This window comes from Xiphias gladius, chromosome 9 (genome assembly GCF_016859285.1).
Source record: "Xiphias gladius isolate SHS-SW01 ecotype Sanya breed wild chromosome 9, ASM1685928v1, whole genome shotgun sequence".
NCBI classification, from domain to species: Eukaryota; Metazoa; Chordata; class Actinopteri; order Istiophoriformes; family Xiphiidae; genus Xiphias; species Xiphias gladius.
In genome coordinates this window covers 10,737,098-10,758,283 of record NC_053408.1, presented here as the reverse complement: position 1 = coordinate 10,758,283, position 21,186 = coordinate 10,737,098, and the positions used below count along the sequence as shown (strand labels likewise).

Sequence of the window (21,186 nt, the reverse complement as noted above, 5' to 3'; positions counted from 1 at the left end):
TAACAAATACACGTACAGGTCTCCGTGACGTGAATACAACGGGGAACACTTTTTTTTGACACACATTGAGGTTGGCCGTGTGTAGCCAACCTCGCAAGCTGGAAGAGGTTTATAAAGACGTTCCTCATACAGAACAATAGATAAACAGGCGTATATTATTATGGTTGTTGTTGTTTTGTTGTTGTTGTTGTTGTTGTTATGCTATTACTTTGAAGGCAAAACCCCGCTTGCTTCCGGTCTCCCTCCGGCTGCCTGTGGCCGGTTTGGTGTATTCGTCTTGCCTCTCAGGTGACAGGCGTTCCTGCATTAACTCGGAACATTAATATCCACCGTCTCCAACAGTCCACGGTAGCAGACGTGACATGTAAATGTTCATTCACTTCGTAATTCACTTTATTCGCAAAATCCATGACCCACGAATTCAAAGACATTTTGACGGTTTTTTTTTTTGTTTTCCGGGGAAGTGAAACGCTAAGCGGAGTCCGGCCGAAACGGCGTATTTTGCGGCGCTTCAACCGCCACCACCGTGACCCCGAGTCAAGAGGCCGGTGATGCAGCCCGCGGAAATGTGCGTGGCCCCGTGTTTTCGGTGGCCCGTGAATAACTCTGCGTGTGTCTTGTGGCTCCAGCTGCGCGGTTCACTTCACCGTGGGCCGTTTGTCATTTGGAATAAGACCAGCGAGCTGGCACCGACTGGCGGGCAGCGACCGACCTCCTGACAGGTGCCTTGGCGCCATCTTCTGGTCAAAACGAGGTAGGCGATCTGTTTCCACCCGAGGCCACATTGCACAGTAAGTGCGGGCCCTGCTCAATTTACATAAACAATGCTATTCGCAATTCAGTTGTTTATTTATTTTAAGCCCTTTTTTTCCCCGATGAATTGAAATGCTACAGTATTACCGTATGTAAACAATCAATAGTACAAAAGCAATCAGAGCGTGTAACATTTCGATTTTTTCATAGATTGTAATACCCCCTGACAACAACTAAAAGTATTGTCAGGTCGACAGTTTTGTTCCCTTCCGTGCTCCTCTGGCTGATGAAGAATCGACATTTCTCTTTGAGATCCTATGCACAAGTAAAAGTTGCCATGCCAGCGTGAAAAAAAAAATGCCCAATTTCAAACAAAGGTCCTCACGGAAGTACAGTCAGCAAAATGCACTCAAAGTATGAAGAGTAAATCTACCTGATGTGCAGCAGGACGGCTCCTGCCGTTGTCATGACATTCCAACACCTACTTGCTCCATTGTACATCTAAGCAGAATTTTCACCTTGTGGCAGGTCAAGGCGCGTTTTCGACCCCTGAATATACTTTTGAGTAGCTCAAACTACAACAGTGCATCGAATTCTATGGGGTCATCGCAGGTTTTGTCTGTAAAACCCAATCCGCAGACTATCTATAGCTGGCAGGTAAATGTAGTGCAGTAAAAAGGTAAAATATTCCCCCCTGAAATGTAGTGGAATATTAAGTATTGAGCGGCAGAAACTGGGAACACTTAGGTGAAGTACCTCAGCATTGTCGTTAAGTACAATACTTGAGTAAATGTGCTTGGTTACATTCCACCATTGCCTGTAGATTAACTGTATACAGTTTGGAATCAAGTATTGAAAGGGGTTAGATTAGGTTCAATCTCTTCACAGGTAGGTTGGAAATAGATCTGAACTGGGGTTTTTCTTATGAGGAAAATTTGGTACCAACGTAAAATATGTCAACGGGTTGTCATGGCTAAAAGCTCTGACAATAGTGTTGCTGACAGCTGCTGAAAAGGCACGTAAAACCTCTGTTCACCGACAAGTTGTCACAATATGCACTCGAAATCATCCTGAGTGAAACAGGAAACGCTGTGGTTACTGTGTGTGTGTGTGTGTCTCCAAAAAACACAGAGCATAAGAGGTCACCTAGAGAACACTTACCACATTTCCCTCAGATCACAGTCATTTACCACAGCCGTTTGTTTTCCCATCTAACACCATGTTCGCACCAGCTGTGTGGTGTGTGTATTTGTGTGTACATGAGAGTATGCGCGCTGCACGGGTGTGTGAGTTGATGGCGGTGTGCTAGCGTGTTTACCAGTGCACAGATCCGTGCAGACACACACTCCTGACAGCTTTCTCTCAACTTGAATGAGGGCAAAGGAAGCGTAAAAAAGCAGCTTCTGACCTTTCACGTAAAAAAATAAAAGAAAAAAGAAAGGAATTCCCTGCCCCCTTTTTTCTAAACCATCTCTCTCTTTCTCTGCCTCCATTCACTTCCTGTCTGAAAGACTCAACCGCCATGACAGGATGAGAAAGCAGCTCCAGTCTGTGAGTGTGCAGAAACTCTGTGTGAATAGATGTCCGGTGACAGGAGCAACGAATTGTCAGTATTTCATAATATAGATTATACATATTTCACCGGTGTATGTCCTAATATCAGTTGTCCACCTGTGCCGGGTGTTTCAAATCCAAACCCGCAGACAGTAAAGGCCTTAAGTGCGTCAGGATTTTCTTTCAGTTTCTATTGGAATAATGGATTGTATCAGTTTATAGTAGCTTGTGACGCTCTAATACGAGTCTTGTGCGCCTTCTCTTTGGGCAGTAAGATTAATCTCTCACAAATAACTTTAAAATGGGGATGCAGGGGGGTAAACCCACTGCAGATTGGCACGTTTTTAATTGCATGACAAGAAGTGACCCATAATTGGGTCACATCTGTATGCACCAGATACTCCAGTCTTATCACGAGTTAACCCTTGAAAGGCAGGTGGGAGCCGAGCTGCATGGGTCCCCCGCCAGCTGTGGGCCTCAAAGAATCCCCTTTCTCCCCGCCAGCGCTCCAGTGTCCGGGGTTTGAAGCTCTCCGCACTCCTGCGGCTCACATGCCTAATAAACAGGTCCGTCACTTTGACAGCGGCGTCGAGTCAGCTGAAGACAGCTGGGGAAGCACCGGAGGTCCCCCGGTTTGACATTCAAAATAAAACTCTTTTTTCCTTTTTTTATTTTATTTTTTTTATAAAACCACATCAACGTTCAGAACTGATTATAAATCATCATGCCTCCATCCACAGTTTTGATATTTAGGCTGACATTTGGTTATGCAGAGTTGAGTTATGATATTAAACCCTAGAATGTTTTCTCGTATTTTCTGCCAGTTTCGTGTTGTGATAGATCTTCAAGCACACTGAAAGGTGCTATATAAATCTGATTTCTTCCTATTGCTCTAACGCGATGAGGAGGACCTCATGACATTGCTAGGACTAATTTTGATGGTTTCATTAATCAATCCATATTTTAGTTGCCACTGTTTGTTTGCTCTCTCTCGCTCTCTCTCTCTCTCTCTTTGGTGAGATGTCTTTATAAGCCTATTTTATTTATTTATTTATTTTTTGATGTCACCAAAACAATTGTGACGTAAGGATAAAATCTTAATCAAGATTACGATACCCTAGAACTTTGAAGTGTTTTCTTGTGAAAATCAATACCGGAATTTGCATTTGTATTGTGTCTGTCTTGACACTGGTCACTTGTTGAGTACATAGCACACATCGGAAACCACGCAGTTGTTATTTCATTTTGCAAAGGATCTGACTGTCTTTAGTGACGGGGCATCTTATTTTGTGATTTTATTTATTTATGTATTTTTTTTTCCGGATTTGCATTATACAGGGTTCTTTTATATTTCCTCTAGTGTTTTTTTTTTTTTTTTTTTTTTTCAGGAACGCCCAATCCGGCTGAACTACTGAGACCGAAAAACCCACAGAGCGCACATCACACGCGGTTATCATGTCTGGGGAAGAGGCTCCGACTCAGCAACAACAACCACCTGAGGAGGAGAAGCAGCCGGATGAGCCTCCGCCAGCTACTCAGGATGCGCCGCAGGAGTCCGGGAGCGGCCCCGCAGCCGAGGAGAAGCCCCTCTCCTGCCGCGCTCTGGTTCTGACTGGCTTCGGGGGCTACGACAAAGTCAGGCTGCAGGTGAAGACGCAGGGGAAGCCGCAGCTGAGGGCTGGGGAGGTCCTGGTGCGCGTCAAGGCGTGCGGGCTCACCTTCCTCGAGCTGCTGGCCAGACAGGGGCTGTACGAGCTGCTGCCCGCCCCGCCGGTCACCATGGGAATGGAGGGGTCCGGGCTCATTGAGGCGGTCGGGGAGGATGTGAGGGACAGGAAAGTGAGTAAAGGCCTGCTGACACACACCCACACAATACCACAATGCCCGCTATCAAGTCATGTGCCGTGGAGCTGTGAAAGATATATTTTTCATTGTGCTGAAACCCAGCATTACGCCAGCTGCGTCCACTCACAAGTTACTGGAATTGGGCAAGTGCTGTGTGTTTGGTTCGGAAAATCCACATCCTATTGGTCCGCAAAGGCACATGAGCTCTCAAGTCCGGGGCCAAAACATGCTCATAATCTTTTCCAAACACTACACCAGATTATATTTGTCATTAGTGTCCCTCCCCGTTGCTTTTGTCAAAGTTGCAGAGAAATCGAGAAAAACCTACAAAGTCTTGGCCTTTGATGGCAGAAAACAGAAAACCACAGCCATTACTTAACCGTGCATCTGAAGAGAAGTATGTTAAATAGTTCCTCTTCTCTATGCTATGCTCTTAGGACACAAAAAAGGATGACGTGCATTTGGAAAGGACGCTTTCTTTCCTTTCTGAACCACTGACAATCAGTGTCTATCTTACAAAGACATTTTTGTCTTTTTTTTTTTTTTTCCTCAAGTTTTAAAACATCTGTATGCAGGCTGAAAAAACAGACACCCTTTGAAAAATAACCCCTTGTCCGCCCTATCCATTAGTGTAATGTAGTCTCCATATTTGGAAAACAATATGGAGAGAGGCTGTCTTGTTGGAAAATGTAACATTCGGCCATAATGAATAGTTACAGTGTTTGACCTGCAGTGTGTCCTTGAACTGTTTTTCCCTGGCACAACACCACATTTACCTTTGCTTTGATAAGAGCTTTCCAGAGGCTGAGTTTTATGGACTTTTAATTTACCAAGTCTGATGAAAAGGTACAGAGTATTTATGTTGTATGTTTCTGTGCCTCCTTCAAATTCATAAAACCCAATACAGGCCCACATTTGAGAGTCTTAAGTTTGTTTTTGTTTTGTTTTTTTTTATGCCATTTCTGCCTTTTGGGGTGTTTAAAAAGAGTGGGAACTCACACGTAGTACCAGCCGATATCGTGAGTTGTGAGTACCGGTGATTGAAATCCAGTCATCCACAGATTGATCTACTTGAATCCTACTTCTTTCGTGCAGGGTTAAGACATTTTCCACAGACCCTGCGGAACTGTTCCCAAGGCCAAAGGCTCCTTAGGTTATTTGTACCGCATTTATTTTTGCAGCAGTATACAGGGGATAAAACCAAAGGGACTCATTGCAAACAGCCTCCACGGCTTTAGGTCACAGCTTTTGCAAAAACTCTTTCACGGGTTCAGTTGTGTTTGTTTGCGCTGGTACTAAGAATCAAAGCAGCAGGATCTTCTGCACCGTCACTATCGATCTTTAACTGGAGGGGCTTATGTTCTGTGTGCGCATACTCATGAATATGGAAGACGGAAAACTCTCTCAGCTGAATGAGTAATAGGATTTTTTCAGCTGTGTCATTGGGTTGATAAGACCTGCGTTATTTGCTTTGTATGTAAATCACAGCAACAGATGACTTCCAGGCAGAAATCTAGAAGGAACTCTGATGTCTTTCTCCTGTTTTCCTCTAAATTTTCCTGAATATTTTCATCCTTTTATAAACCAAAGATACATTTTCTTTTTGGATCAGCGGAAGTTGGGCCATGAACTGCCATCCGCGCCAATGTTTTCATGAGAAATGAAGCATTCACTGAGCATTGCAGAGTTCATTATTGTGCCTTGCAGCCCCAGTTTGTGCCTCTCATATACTAACATTACATTCGAGTCACAGTGCTGCGCATCCGAAAAATGTAAACCCAGAAGATCGCTCAACAACACGTTCTGCTGTTCTGAAGGGATTTCCACAGTCCTTAAAGACTCTTTTAATCATCTTTTCTGCCGGAAAAACTATTCCATCTGTTGCACGACCCGTCTCGAAGTTGCACCTCTCTGTTACTGTCGAGTACGATATATTTTCATTCAAAAGGAAACATAATCATAAGTCGCTTTTTTATCCTGCAACTGAAGTAAATGGCCGTCTTGCTTTTTCGAACATCGCATTTTTTATATTTTTTAGAAAATTGGATGCTTGGCTCTGTGCCTCCAGTGTAATGTTAACACACAAGGGGCTCAAACTTGGGGCTATGTGCATCCATACATGCCCCACCGAGCTCATTTCTTTTATTATTGCATAGGATTTGAGTCAGTGTCATCGTGACTTGTTTCTGGCAGGATGTTTTATTGCTATTTGTTGCTCTTCTTTATTTCAAATAGGAGCAACATCAGCAATAATCAGGATGCAAACTTGACCATAATAAGCTGTCCCATGAGAAGCAAAAACCATTTTTAGCCGGAGTGTAAAGAAGGCCCTGGAATGCTTCAATGCTTCTTTAACTCACCTGTCAATCTGAATAGTTAAAGGAGATACTTTGGGGTCAGACATCATTCCTCTTTCAGCCAAACCTGTCTTTTCTGTCTGTATTTGTTAAATATATTGCATTAGGGCCGACTTTTAAGCTTAAATGTGTCTAAGTATGCTAAAGCTCCTCAGGGTCAGTATGGAATTCCCCTCCTCCTCCTCCTCCACCTCCGCCTCCGCCTCTTACTACACTCCTGTCCCATCCTCCTCACATTCCTCCCTCCATCCATCTCTCCCTTTTCAGAGAGCAAGAATCCAATGGGGGAGTGGTGCATTCCAACATCTCTTTCTTTGGACGGAAGCAGCAAAGTGCAGGAAGCACATTGTTAAGGCAAAGAATTTAGTCCAAAAAAGGACAAGTTTAGGTGTAAAATAGAAAACAGTTTTAAGTAGGTGAAGATTCGAGGTGGTTGGTTAAGGTTAGAGTAAGAATCTGGGTGGGGCTACAGTGGGATACACAGGCACACAGATCAGCAGCAGATAACAGAGAGGGAAGCCGCAGTGTTTTCAGAGATTGCCGGGCCAGACTGAGCCTAGATGAGCACAGAAGGGTGTGGCGGTTTCATAAGACGCTTGAGAAGCAGACACAGCGGATGTGTTATGTAGGATCCCATTAGAGTTTGTATTTGAAGATTGCAGATCCTGCATTACTTTGCCTCCTTACCTCACAGAAGGAGGTCTACATTGATTGATATTTTGAAGATGGGAGCCGTGATTTCTGTGTTGAACTGCTCCAACTGGTCGCCTTGAAAGAAGTACACCCTCTGCTCTGCAAATAAGCTCTTTGATCAGATTTGTGTTGTGTGATGAGAGGATGTGCACCAATGCATTCTGTACTTAGTTCAGTACAGTGCTCACTGATCTGGTCAATTTGAAGCAGGTGCCTTAATGTATTAGAAATAATATATTATTATATATTATATTATTAATATATTATATAAAGTACAGAAGAAGTACTTTTGATACTTTAACTACGTTTTGCTGATTATACTTTTATACTTTTACTTCAGCAGGATTCTGAATGCAGGACTTTTACATGAAGAGGAGTATTTTTACATTGCCGCATTGGTGCTTGTACTTAGGTAAAAGATCTGAGTACTTCTTCCAGCACTGTCCATCTGAATGTTTGAGTACGGTAAAACACACAAAGCAACACGTTTGCTGTGGTTGGAGACGCTTTCTCCTGTCTGCTACTGAGAAGTGTTCATATTTTCATGCTTTGACATAAACAGCAGGAAGAAACTCTACTGTCACACTCACTTTGCCGGCTTCAGTTTTGCAGTAGCTGATTCAAGTAGACAGCGGGCTTCCACACAGACTCCTCCGTCCTACTTCGAACATTATTTCAGTTAAGCCCGTGTCAGCTTTCCAGGAACTGAGCTCAGCCTTTTTTAAACCGACTATCATGCATTTTTGGGTTCATCCAGAGGGGGGGTTTGAAAGTGTTTCATAAGACCAGGGACGAGAAATGTTATGAACCCAAAGACAAGCATGTCATCCGGATGGAAGTCTAAACATAAAAACTCACCAAACAGTGGAACTGTTAAGACTAATCTCACTGCAACCGACATACAAAAAAAAAAAGTGTGTGTTTTTGGTTGTTTGTGTGTGTGTGTGTGTGTGTGTGTGTGTGTGTGTGTGTGCGTGTAAATAATATCTATATCTATCTATCTATATATATATATATATCGATAAATATATCGATTTCTATATTAAATCTATCGTTAAGGGTGTGTGTGCAGCAGGAAGTGGGTGTGGCTCGGAGCTCTTGAAGCTGTTTTAACAGGAAGCAGTGCAGCACTCACAATCAGACCAGACCTCTTTCCTGTGCCCTTCACTTTTTTGGCAACGCCGGTGATACTTTTAAAAGAACATGTCCTTGTAAAAGAAAGCAGCACACAACGCACAACAACAACATTTTCCCATAGGCCCCCTTGACCGAGTTCATATGAAGAAACCTGCTTCAGGTCCTCTGATACTCAGGAAACGAGCAAAGTGACACGAGAAGTTGAGCTCACGGAAGAGGCAATTACTTCTCTTTCGCATGTTCACACAGCATCAGTCTAATACTCTTCCCTTCATAGTCTTAAAGAGGCAGTTCACCTAGAGCGTAAAAGAATCATTTTTTCACGCTACCTCTAATGGCCATGCGGCTAGTTTTGGTTTTATTTTGTCCAGGTTTTGAGATATCTGTCTCTTCGATTTATGCCTCCACCCTTGTGCAATAGATGTGAATACGTTGTTTTTGCACTTTCTACTCAAGAAATGGCCCCTGTGCAAAGTGTTCACAGTGAGATCTGTGGATTATTCAGAGCCACAGGGACTTTTTTTTTTCCCGGGAAAGACACCTTTTTGTTTAATTTTTAGCCAAGCTAGCCGCGCGGCCCTATGGATGGCAATGTTGGTCGGTCAGTAGGTCCACGACTTTGATCTAGACTGAAATATCTGAACAGCTGTTGGTTGAGACGTACACATCACCATCACCATGATCCCCTCAGTAACTCAGCTCTGTCTCTCCCTCCTCTCTATTCTCCCTCAGGTGGGAGATCGCGTCATCGCATTGAGTCGCAGTGGCATGTGGCAGGAAGTGGTTGTTGTGTCCGCTGACCGCACCTTCCCCATGCCCGAGCAGATGAGCTTCGAGGAGGGCGCCGCTCTTCCCATTAACTACTTGACCGCCTACATGATGCTGTTTGAGATGGCCAACGTGAGGCCGGGCAAGAGCGTTCTCATACACATGGCCGCAGGTAAGACTGCATACAGTAAAAACATACAACTTAATGCAGTGAGTTTTGAACACTACATCATTTCCCCCTGTTCTGTCAAAATTAAATGGGTGATATCAGACTCACACTCTGATGAGCAAACATATTATGAAGTGCGCTCGTCTTGAGCTGATCGGTGTCATCTAAAAATCTGACAATATAGTAATTAGATGTATTGCTCCTGCAAGCTATGACAAAATCCAAAAAATTAAAAACTTTAATTTCTCCAAAGTTTGGCTTCTTCTCTTTTTTGTGGCTTCTTTCTGCTATTTTTTCTGCAAGTTGTATTTATGAGGCACAGAAAAAAAGGTGGCATTTTGTTTTGTGCTTAGCTTATTTAAATCCTATTTAACTCAGTCTCATTTAGACAACAATTTTGATAACTGAGTAATTGTTTAAGTCATTTATCCTGCAAAAATGACAACATTGCTTGTTACAGCTTCTTAGATGTGAGAATTTGCTTCTTTTATCAGTTTCAGTCATGGTAAATTAAATATTTTTTGATCTTGGACTGTTAGCTGGGCAAAACAAGCAATGTGAAGATATTTTCTTGGGCTCTCAAAAGTTGCAATGACCATTCTTTAAAGTTCCTTGGAGAAATTAATCAAAGTTGTGATTTTAAACACGATAAATCTCCAAAAACTGGATCAGTGGTATCCACCATGCTGTAAGGTTGGACAGACAGTCTCCCCCATGATTTAACTGCTTCAGTGTAACAAACCCAACAAACATCTCCCCCAGTCTCCTTAGCAACATGTGAAGAGTCACATGTTGCCAATCAGCGGAGACTCGATCAGTCATAGGTGGAGATATAGTGCGCAGGCATGGTTGCTTTGGCAACACCTGACATTTCAGAAAAGGGTCTCCGGCACCGTGCCAAGCAAATATGTCTCATTTTCTGCATATCATTGTGTGTTTCCAGGTGTTTAAATAACCAAGGTCTTAATTTTTGAAAGTATGTACTGTATGTACATCCTGCTGGGTCAGTGTTGTAGGGTACATACTCGACCATGTAAATATAATGCCTTGACTCATTCAGGCCTTTGGCCAAGGACCTGCATCATGTCTTCAGCCTCTCTGCCTGTGAAAAAATTGTATTTGTTTTTATTCCAAGTTGTTGTTTTTTTTTAAATCTGTTAGCAGTCATGATATATATATTTGAGAAAACAATCTCATTACAAGATCCATTTAATTGTTTTTCCGAGGCTTTTAGTCATATCGCATGAGCTTCATCAGCAGGTGGAGTTTGTCCATTTGTCACAGAATCGTAGACGTTCAAACTTTTTTTTTTTTTTTTTTTTTTGAATAATTAAGACGGAAACTTGTTGATGTTGACTTAAAAGCTGAGCTTCAGAGTTCTTTCTTGACCTTGGAAACAACAGCTGACAAAAAAATCCATCTGCTGATCAAGATCATGTGATGTGAATGAAAAGCTACTAAATGGATCATGTGGGGAGATTTTCTCAACAATGGCGAACAATGAACTTTCAACCTCAGCTTTTGCTCAGAAAAAATTAAAATTTGGTATCTACAATTCCATGACAACTGGGCAAACCCCATTTGCTTATGTAGACCATGTGATATGAGTGAAAGCTCCAGAACAACTACTAAATGGACCTTGTAATGGGATTGTTTTATCAAAAATCCAGTGTTGGTCAGGCTCTATTCCTCACTTTAGGGTGCAGCAACCACAAAACCCTTTAGATGTGGGCGGTCAGACATCTTCAACCCAACGTGCAAAATAAAAGCCTGCTTTGTAGTCATGCTGTGTGACAGAAAAGCAAATAAAAGTTAGTTTCCTTTTAGTTTTTAAGTCAAGATTAAGAGATGATGCTGAAAGTGACATAGCCCAGGATATGACAACCACTCATAGTCCAAATACACAGGTCAGTTCCTGTCAGCATCTCAAGATTCCAGCATCACGGTTTAGTGCCCCTCTGCACCTACGCTCTCAAAGGCCTTCGGTGTTAAGTGGGTGGTTGTCAGCTGACCTGCATGAATCAGCCACACGAGGCCAGGGTGAAAAAGAGGCAGGAAGGATTAGTGGGGATCCTGCACAACCAGGCATTCATCATTTTGAAAGAATCTTTCACTGATAAATGGTACAAAGCCATTGAGACCAGAAAGTACCTTCTGCTATATCAGCTGTTTGCCTTCCGAGGACTCAGCCACCCTAAAACCACTCCACTGCAGTTCCACTACTGACTTGGACCCAAACCCCACCGCTGTGAAAGTTTAATCGATCATACATGGATGACATTTTAAACCCTTTATTTCCAGTTTTCCGCTTTTACTTCCCCATAAGTCGCTTAAAGGTTGAAAAATCATCTTACTCTGACTCTCTGACAGCAACGCACACTGTAGATTCTGAATCAGCTTGTTCCAACGTTAAGTGATGCTTACACAGAGCAAATATAGCCATGCTTTCATGGCTGCATCGTTCCATCAAATGGAAATATCATTTTTTTGTTTATTCACATTTTCCTAAGATTCAGCTAGACCTAGTGTAGTTGATATCTCTGGGTTCTTCGCTAGAATTTAAAATAATGTTCTGTAGTATTAAACAATTTGGCTGCTCAGCATGAGTTTCAAATGTATTACTTTTCACTGATATACTCCCCTGTGGTTTGTCAGTTTTCTGCAAAGCGACATGACAAAAAAATGCATGGAAATTGAAACTTTTATGCTGAAGTTGTTCAGACGGAGAAATCCGAGTTGCTTTATAATCCAATGTAAACAGAAGCAGTTCTAATTATTGACACTCAACAGTGTGGTTACATTTACTTCCTACACTTACTCCTCAAAGAAAACATACAACACATCCTTGGTGAAGATATAATGAGCGAAAAGATATGTTCCATCAATGCTGGTATTTATTCAGTGCTTATTGAAGAAGGTGTGAGTCAGGCAGAAAGTAGCTTTACTCGGCGATTCTTTCTATTAGATCTGCACTGTGCTAACGCAGCACTTGAAGCCAGTGTAATTTCCTTGTTTGATGATTAAATCACTGAGTATTTTAGAGAGGGATTACACAGGGGAAAAGCGCTGCTGCCTGAAGTGGAAAATTCTGCCGTTGCTACTGTTCTCACGTCTGTTTGTGCCACCGTCTGCACATTTGTAGGTGGCGTGGGTATTGCTGCTACCCAGCTGTGTAAGACGGTGCAGGATGTGACTGTTTTTGGCACGGCGTCAGCCTCCAAACACGAGACCATTGCGCAAGGTGGGGTAACCCACCCCATTGACTACCGCACCAAAGACTACGTGGAGGAAATACGCAAAATCAGCCCGAAGGGTGAGAAAACACACTGGTAATTTCTTGTAGTGCACACAAAAAACAAAAATCCTTACCCTTCTTTCCTGGCAAGGAAAGTTCATATTTTCATGTTGCATCTTAACATTATTTCTGTTTTTTTTTTCTTTTTTTTTTTCTTGAATATCAAGTTGATATAGAGACCTAAAAAGCTCTTCACATTCATCCTTCAGTCCAATCCTTTCCCGTGTTTTATCCTGTCTCTCTGCAGGTGTGGACATCGTCCTTGACCCACTTGGTGGCTCAGACACCCAGAAGGGCTTTAGTTTGTTGAAACCATTGGGAACGCTTGTAGTCTTTGGTAAGACAACCGCAAACAGACAAAACATGTTTCATGCATTCGTTGAGTTTGCCTTAATGTATTTATATTTTTCGATTATTTTATGGGAATTACTTGAATTTTAACCAATTTAAATCATAACAATGATTTATTTGCATAATTTTGTCAAAACCGAAAGGACGTGAATGGTAATTTGGTGTGAGATTTGACATAGTAGTCTATACAGTACCTCTCACTCTCACACCTCCAAAAGGAATATTACTCAAAATTTAAAAAAAGAAACACACTTTGTTTTTTTTTCCTCCCACACAAGCTATTTAAAGGACCAGTGTGTAGGATTTAGGTGGATCTATTGGCAGAAATAGAATATAATTCTCATAAAGTTTTCATTAGTGTATAATCACTTGAAACTAAGAATTGTTGTGTTTTAGTTGGTTTAGAATGAGCCCTTCATATTTACTTCTCTCGGCCACAGAGCCAACCACATTGCACTGCCATGCTTCTACAGTAGCCCAGAATGGACAAACCAAACACTGGCTCTAGAGACGGTCTTTTGCTTTTTTTTACATTACCTGAAGGCCACCGTAGGGAGTATTAGTTGGTTGTAATCTGCAACCTAGTTTGTTGTAATATGCAACCTCACCACTACATAGCACCTAATCCTAGACACTGGTCCTTTAATTTGTACAAATACGATAAAATATGGGTCATTGTAATGTAGTGCCCCTATTGACTTGTTACACATGTTTCCCTTCATATAATTAAAATCAGAATGGTACAATCAGCCCTAGCCAGAAGCCAGGGATCCTCTCAGAGGTCAGACTAAAGCTGTTTCCCAATTCCATACTACACACTAATGAGTCTGGTGTTGATGGGTGCTATCATCTTACAATGAAAGGATATGGAACACCTCCTCACAGCTGGAAAAAATGAAAACAAAGTCTGGACACTCTTTGTCCCTCTTGTTCACTGGAACTCTGAGGTCGCAGTTTGATTGACATTTGGCAGCGTACATAATGCGTCTCTGTATCTTTTATACTAACTGTGCCCCGAGGTAGTGTAGACACACCCCAATATTCCATTGGGTAAATTTGCAAAAAGGGAAAAACAAGTACAAGAAGGAGGCAGCGCTAAAAAGATGACCCCCCCCCCCCCAAAAAAAATTATAATGCACAGCTACGACATTTGGCAATTACTGATGAAGACATATTCTGAGGAAGACGTAAATTCGAAGCATTTTAACTCCACTAATCTGTTTTTTGGAAGCATCTGTTTAGTGTGCAGGCGCTTTATTTCTTGATATTGTATATTATCTGAAAAAACTTCTGTGAACATAAGTATATGTATATAGTAAATGCTATATACTATTACTTTGCAGTATGTGATTGGGATAAAGCTTAATGTAAGATATTTTAATCATCACTGTTATCCTACGAGATAGCTAACATGATTTCTTCTCTGTGTGATATCTATTCAATCTTTCACTCCAGGTGCCGCCAATTGTGTGACGGGGCAGAAGAAGAACGTGTTTGCCATGGCAAAGACCTGGTACAACCAGCTCTCTCTCAACACCTTGAAACTGATGCAGGCCAACAAGGCCATCTGTGGCTTCCACCTGGGCTACATAACTGATGACCAGCTCATCAGCAGGACTATGTTCAAGCTGCTGGAGCTCTACAGGCAGGGAAAGATCAAGCCCCGCATTGACTCATGCTATCACTTTGAAGAGGTTAGTTGGATCATGTTTTACTGTAAATCTGAAATGTGAAATAGCTACTGATACAGTTGCATGCAAGACAGCAATGTTTGGGTATCTACCTCTACTAAACTCCTGTGTCTCTTTACTGTTTTTGTCAGTTAAAGGCAAAACTGTAAAGATATCTCAGGAAATGTTGCTGATTTGCTGCACACAACTCTAAAGAATTAGTTTGACATTTCTGGAAATACACTCACTCGCTTTCTTACTGAGAGTTAGATGAGACATTAATACCTCTCTCATGTTTACCTGTGTGCTAAACATGAAGCTGCAGCCAGTTAGCTTAGCTTAGCATAAAGACTGGAAACGGGGAAACAGCTAGCAGGGAAATATTGTAGTTTATAGTGTGTCATTTAACTGACAGCTGTAGTTACGAGTTACTTTACGGGTTAAAATTCTTGCATGCAAAACATTTGAAGAGTATATTACATATGATGCTTTGCTATAGATTAAGCTACCCACAACAGTTTACACGAGTAGAGCTGAAACAATTAGTAGATTAATCTATACAAAATAGTTAAAACTTATCCCCACCTCAACCAGCTACAACAGAAGAGCGCTGCTTACACATTAATGCATGAGTAATACATCCAATGATATGATTATATAATAGTGTAACAGTCACACAGACTGCTTTTCTGCATTGAGTACTTTTACTTTTGATATTTTAAATACATTTTCCAGATTGTACTTACATGCTTTTACTTAAGTGATACTTTCAACTGAGGACTTCTACTAGTAATGGAGTATTTTTACAGTGTGGTATTAGTACTTAATTAAAGGATTGGAATACTTCCTCCAACACTGTGTCAAAGCATGTGTTAAAACGTTTGTGATACAAAAAGTACTTAATGCTTTCTCCGCTGCTGACTCCAAGTATTCACAGACATGAGATGGAGTAAAACGGGAGCTCCAATTAGGGCTTCTTCTGCCTCACGACCTAAGAAAATCTTTTCCTGGCGTTTTCCTCCTTTCATGGGCTGTGGTAGAGATGCAAACCTCAGTCCCCCGCCCCCATCAGATGAGATGGTGCTTTACGGTCGTCGTTAGGTGACAGGTGACATTGTTGCCGTGACATCCACTACTAGTGGGGATGTCTGTGTTTTGAGGTTCTCTGGCTGGTTTCAAGGATAGGCAGGAGTGTGATGCATGACAATCCTGGCTGTGTGTTTGCAAGCAGGAAACAGACAATAACTGAATCAGGAAATAATGGGGGGGGGGGGGGGCAGGCAGATGATTTATGGCAGGGATAGATAGCATAGATTAAAATCGTTTGTATTTCATTAATCCTTCCTCCCCATGACCCATCAGTCATTAGTGTGTGCTCATGTCATCACAGCAAAACTGGCCCAATTAATATTGTCTTTTTAAAATGTATTTGTACCAGGAAAATCTAATCTGGATATGCTGCCTTTTTGGATTGATTATTTATAAATGTACCAAACACAATATATATCAAAGGGATAACATGCTTCGTGAAAACACATATTTCAAACATGGTCTCAAGATGTTAAAAAGCTGGACAGAAAAAAAAACATTTAAAATTGAAAAACCATATGAAAGTATAAACTGCCCCCATATAAATATCCTTCTAAAATGCTTAAATGCAACAATAACCAAGTAGCTAATTGATGTCTCAAGGAACCTGTTTTTTTCCCACACTTTTCTAAAAGTTGCTGTAACCAGTGTTTTAATGTTAAGAATAGATTAAATGACTATTTGTAATGAAAAAGATGTCACTCATATAAATAATCCTACAGAGAATTATCACAGGACTCTGTAGTTACTCTCTGCCTTTACTGACAACTGTGTTTCGGCTCATTGTTTTGGTTCTACGGCCTATAGATTTACCGTTTTGATTCACTCTCATCAGCGTCATTTCCAGACCCATCAGGCAGCTATTTTAGGAGGAAAAAAAAGCTCTGATAAACCCACTGCCAAACCACAGACGGATACAGTCAGTGATTAGCTGGTGAACATAGAGCCAGATGTCCTTCAGGAATTCATGGAAACCAATACAGAGCTTAAAGGAGAGTCAATATTGGACTAACATTCATCAGGTGGACACAGACAAGACCCCAAATTAATGCTTAAGTTCATCTGTGTCTGCTCAGTGTTTAAATAAGCAACCATTAGCTAAAATGTTATATTAACATTTTATATTTTTAAGGTGAATATATGTTAACATTGTGTTTAGCCTGTTTTCAGGCCAAAAAAATCAATCAATGCAGCTTTAAGTGTTCAGTCAGACACTTTTGACCTGTCCATTAAACAAAAAATTTTCATGCTTTTGCTTTTTCACAGATTTAGTGGCTAACTTCTGCACAAATTTTGACCATTAGAGTTATTGTTGAATGGGAGATGTGCTCTTGTTTTGGGTGGAAAATGACCTTTTGTGCACATCCTGTCATTCTGCAGGTAACAGATGCCATGAGGCGCATGCACGAACGCCAGAATATTGGGAAAGTCCTCCTTCTTCCTGAACCCAAGAAGGAGGAAGAGAAGCCAAAGTCCAACTCTGAGCCGGGAGAAAATGCGGAAAACACTGAAGCTGCCATCAGCGACAAGAAAGAGGAAGCCACAGAGGAAGTTAAAGCAGAGAAGGATTGAGTAAGAGTGTTAATCTGATTGGTATTCACACACACTTCCTCAATGAGTTTACCTGGTGTTTAATTGTCAAAAAAAGGAAAGAAAAGAGAAGAAAAAGCAAGATGCCATGAATCCTTTGTCAGTATTTTTAAATGTTTATAAAGTTTTGTTGTGCAATATGTCTATGTCTATCTTGGTAACATTTGTGTTTTAAATAAAAGTTCACTGCATTCTCATACATTACCAAAGGAATAATGTATTCTGATGACAGATCACATGTCCCCCAGACAACAACTCAACAACAGCTCTAAAATATTGTCTGTAATAACAACAAACCAGGGCCAGTATGTATAAAACCTTTCAGAAATGGTCCCAAGAGTGGTCTTGTACTTTGACTCGTGGGTCAAAAACTTCTCGGTGAAAAGTACCATCATGCATTGTAGCTACCATGATATATGCTTCATTATATTGCAGCATGCAAGAGGAAAGTTTATATAAGAAACTGCCCCTACAGTGATGTGGACAATATCAATAGATGCTATTTGGGATATTATTCATAAAAGTTTAAATGAATTAAAGAAGGATAGAGCATAACAATTGTAAGTAGTAACCGCCTGTGGAAGGCATTGTATTTGCTTTGTTCTGTGTGTTATTCAGTGATCTGCTTCATTGTTTCTGTTCTGTTTTTTTTTTGCAAAGGTCGACCTAAAAATGACGCACTTCCATAAACCTTTACTGGCAAGTTTATACATTTAGAATAACATTTAGATAATTTTAAATTTAATGACATGAATGTTACCGTGCTACTGTAGGATTTCTGCAGGCGTGTGGGTATTCTTAATTGTGTGGGGAAAAAATGACTTAATTCTCAGAATTGTGATGCATGTGAGATCGAAAATATACTCTGAGCAGCTTTATACACACTGGCTCTGGCTCTGTCTTAAAGAAATGTGTCAGGAAAAGATGACTCTGTATGCAAATGTGAAATAACATTTCCTGGTCTTTGTGCTTTTTCAGTTTTTCTTTCCTCAGTATCATACTTTAAATCTGGCCAAGTTATTGGAATGTCCTCGGAGCGCGTCACTGCGCTGTGGTCGTTTCTTGGATCCCGTTACAGATTATTATTTTGAGGATGTCATTAGTAACTGTAGTAGATCAGATTTTGTAATTTACCCACCCAAGTGTGTTTTATCAGTTAATATTAGTGCAAAACGAGTTAGAAATAGCAGTAGTGATCCTTAGTCCAGTGTAACAGATTGAGAAGCACTACTGAAATGTCTGTAATGATGAGTGAAAGTGTCTTTGGGCATGCTCTCCTCTTTGATGAATGTTGGTAGACAATCGTCTCTTTAGGGAATGCCTGGGTCAGTATCTTATTGTACTTTTCTCACTTATTTGTGGCAAATGCAAGCCTTTCACCACTGACTTCAAGCCGACTGTGAATGACATTTAGCGGACTTCCCCGCCTTGGCAATCACCCGTGGGGTTTTCTTCCAAACAATGTCATGCTTAACTTGAGCTAAAACTGTTTGGCAAACTGTGCGAAAGCAGGTTTTCCTCCCTCGTTTCTTCTGCTGTGGTTTAGCTGCTTTCTTAATTCTTTTCTTGCCTCTTCGAAATCAGAGTGAACCCTGCTAAGTTTACAGAACTACAGCACACAATGTGTTACTTATATATATAAAGGGAGTACGTTAAAATGTTACGAAGAAAAACCAGGATCATGCTTTCCTTTTATCTCCAACTTGTCTTAATCATGCTTTAATTGTCATACACTTTGTATTAAGCGTCAATTTTGTGTAACGGTGGAGTTTGGGCCCAGTAATTCAAATGTTTTTTCCAGCTGTAGGTGTAATTCAATGCTGTGACACAGAAGAGGCTGTCGAAGCAAAAGAAAGAGTTTCCCCTCCATCCACACCAGACCACCTCTTCACATTCCTCTCTCCACCTCTCGTAGTCCTGCTTTCTGTCTCTCTCTAATCTCTCTCCCTCTCTGGCATACATTGTTTTGATTTTCTAAAGAGTATTTGTAACAAAAAGTTACATGTTATTTACTTTTGTGACATTTTTTTTTTTTTTTTGTTCTTTCTGGCCACTTGGACAAGTATTTTTAAGTTTCGCCAGTTTTCCTGCTCATAGTATGAAGTAAGACCTGTTGTGGATTTGGAGAGGGGAACTGGAGTCTGATTGGGATTATGTGAAGTTCATTTTGTTACAAAACTCCCAGTTTTTAGACTTTCTTTTGGGGTGTTGTTTTACTTATTTGTGAACACACAAGCCCGACGTTTGCCTGCATGATAGATGGAAATATTACCAACCTAGACTCACAGTTTTAACTACTGAATTAACCAAATAGTAGACAAATTTAACTAATGACTTTGTTGAACTGGACCATTGGTGAAGATCAAACATGTCATAAAACATTGGACCCAGCTAATTCCTCTTTTCAAAATATTTATATAATAGTTATATTTAAGATGTCTGATTGCATTCAAATGTAAACAGTCTACATTTTGCTTTTGTGCCAAAATGTAGCCCTTCAAAATCCAAAATGTAAAATGTGAGGCAAGTGTCTAGTTTCCCATAAAAATCTGACAGCAATATGCTGTAAATGATATCGATGCATGGCTATTCCCTCATGCAGCTAGGGACATCTAGTGGTCAGTTACAAATTGTGCCTTTACACAAGTAATTAAAATACACTCCACAATGTTGCCCATGAACAAAACCTACTGTAGCCTGCCTTGTGAAATGTGAAACGTCCTGAAGTACGCTGTTTTCCATCCCCTGAAAGCTGAGCTAATTATAGTGGATCCGCCTAAGTTTGGACAAATGTTTTATACATTACAACAAGAGGTCACATTTGCATAATGAAAATCTTAAAAAGAGTTAAAAATCTTTTGTGTGAAAAGAAAATATTTGCCCATGTTAAAGCCTTTTAAATACCCATTCAAGTAGTCAAGCACACTTTAATTTTTAATTAATTTATTTTACTTTGGCTTTTTTTAGCTTTTACTAAAAGTAACCATGTTGTTACACATGAGGGTCCAAACCCGTTTTATGTCTCAGTAAGCGGTGTTGCCCAAATATTTGATGTGTGACTATTCATGATAGAACAATGCTGCCTTTTTTTCATTTTTATACACACTTTATGCACACTTGCATAGGCCTTCTGTGTTCATATGGCACTAACCTGTCTGTATTATTAAAGTGTTATCAAATATCCTCATCTAAGCTCGTAAATCACTGAATTTTTTTTCCATGTTGCTTAAAGGGGCTTTCAGTAGATGATGACTTTTACTGACCTCTACAAGAAGTCTTATCACCGTCAGGTAGGCTGATGTTAAATCCTAAGGTCCAAACTAAATGACAGGTTAAAAAAACTATATTCAATAACGAGATAGGAGTCACTTAATGTCATTTTTCTGTACAAGCCCTGCTTCACTTCAGACTGGTGTGGTGACCCTAAACGAATAAGATCCTAAAATACAGCAAAGAAAACAAACCGTGGGTGAGATCATGGCCTAGTTAAAGTGAGATTTAAAATTACAGCCTACAAAGAACAGTAATCTGGATCTGGAAACAGTTTTTATCTGGTTGAGCATTATCCTTAAATATGCATGCCAACCAGCAGGGGTCCTCACATGTACATGTATGTAGGAGCAGAGTTTCGGCAATTGACGGTTGTTGGATTGTCTTGTCCCAACAAACCAATGCTAAAGGGACCACACTGGTTTTTGTACGAATGATAAGTCATTTACTCCAAACCACATAGATTATGTTCCTACAGAGCCATCAGTTTTTTTAAAAACACAAATAATTATCAACAATATCTTATGAGTCGTTTTTAAATAAACAAAACTGGATGGGGATTGTCCTAATTAAACATAAATTGAATAAACAACAGAGATTTTTGGCTTTACATAGGATGAATCGTACAGAAGAAGCCTGTGTTGT

The 21,186-nt window shown here is 40.6% G+C and overlaps 1 protein-coding gene across 2 annotated transcripts; it reads left to right on the top strand.

The window, feature by feature from the left end:
• Window positions 1–270: 270 nt before the first annotated feature.
• On the top strand, window positions 271–20,459 carry LOC120794198 (synaptic vesicle membrane protein VAT-1 homolog). Of its 2 annotated transcripts, none has more exons than XM_040134998.1 (7): window positions 271–364; window positions 3,696–4,146; window positions 9,072–9,279; window positions 12,419–12,589; window positions 12,819–12,908; window positions 14,378–14,616; window positions 17,062–20,459. In XM_040134998.1, the coding sequence occupies exons 2-7, from the start codon at window positions 3,763–3,765 to the stop codon at window positions 17,251–17,253; spliced, it is 1,284 nt and encodes a 427-aa protein (XP_039990932.1). In that variant the 5' UTR covers window positions 271–364; window positions 3,696–3,762; the 3' UTR covers window positions 17,254–20,459. The 2 variants fall into 2 exon arrangements, with proteins under 2 accessions (XP_039990932.1, XP_039990933.1); XM_040134999.1 differs by lacking the exon at window positions 271–364 and adding an exon at window positions 717–754.
• Window positions 20,460–21,186: the final 727 nt, after the last annotated feature.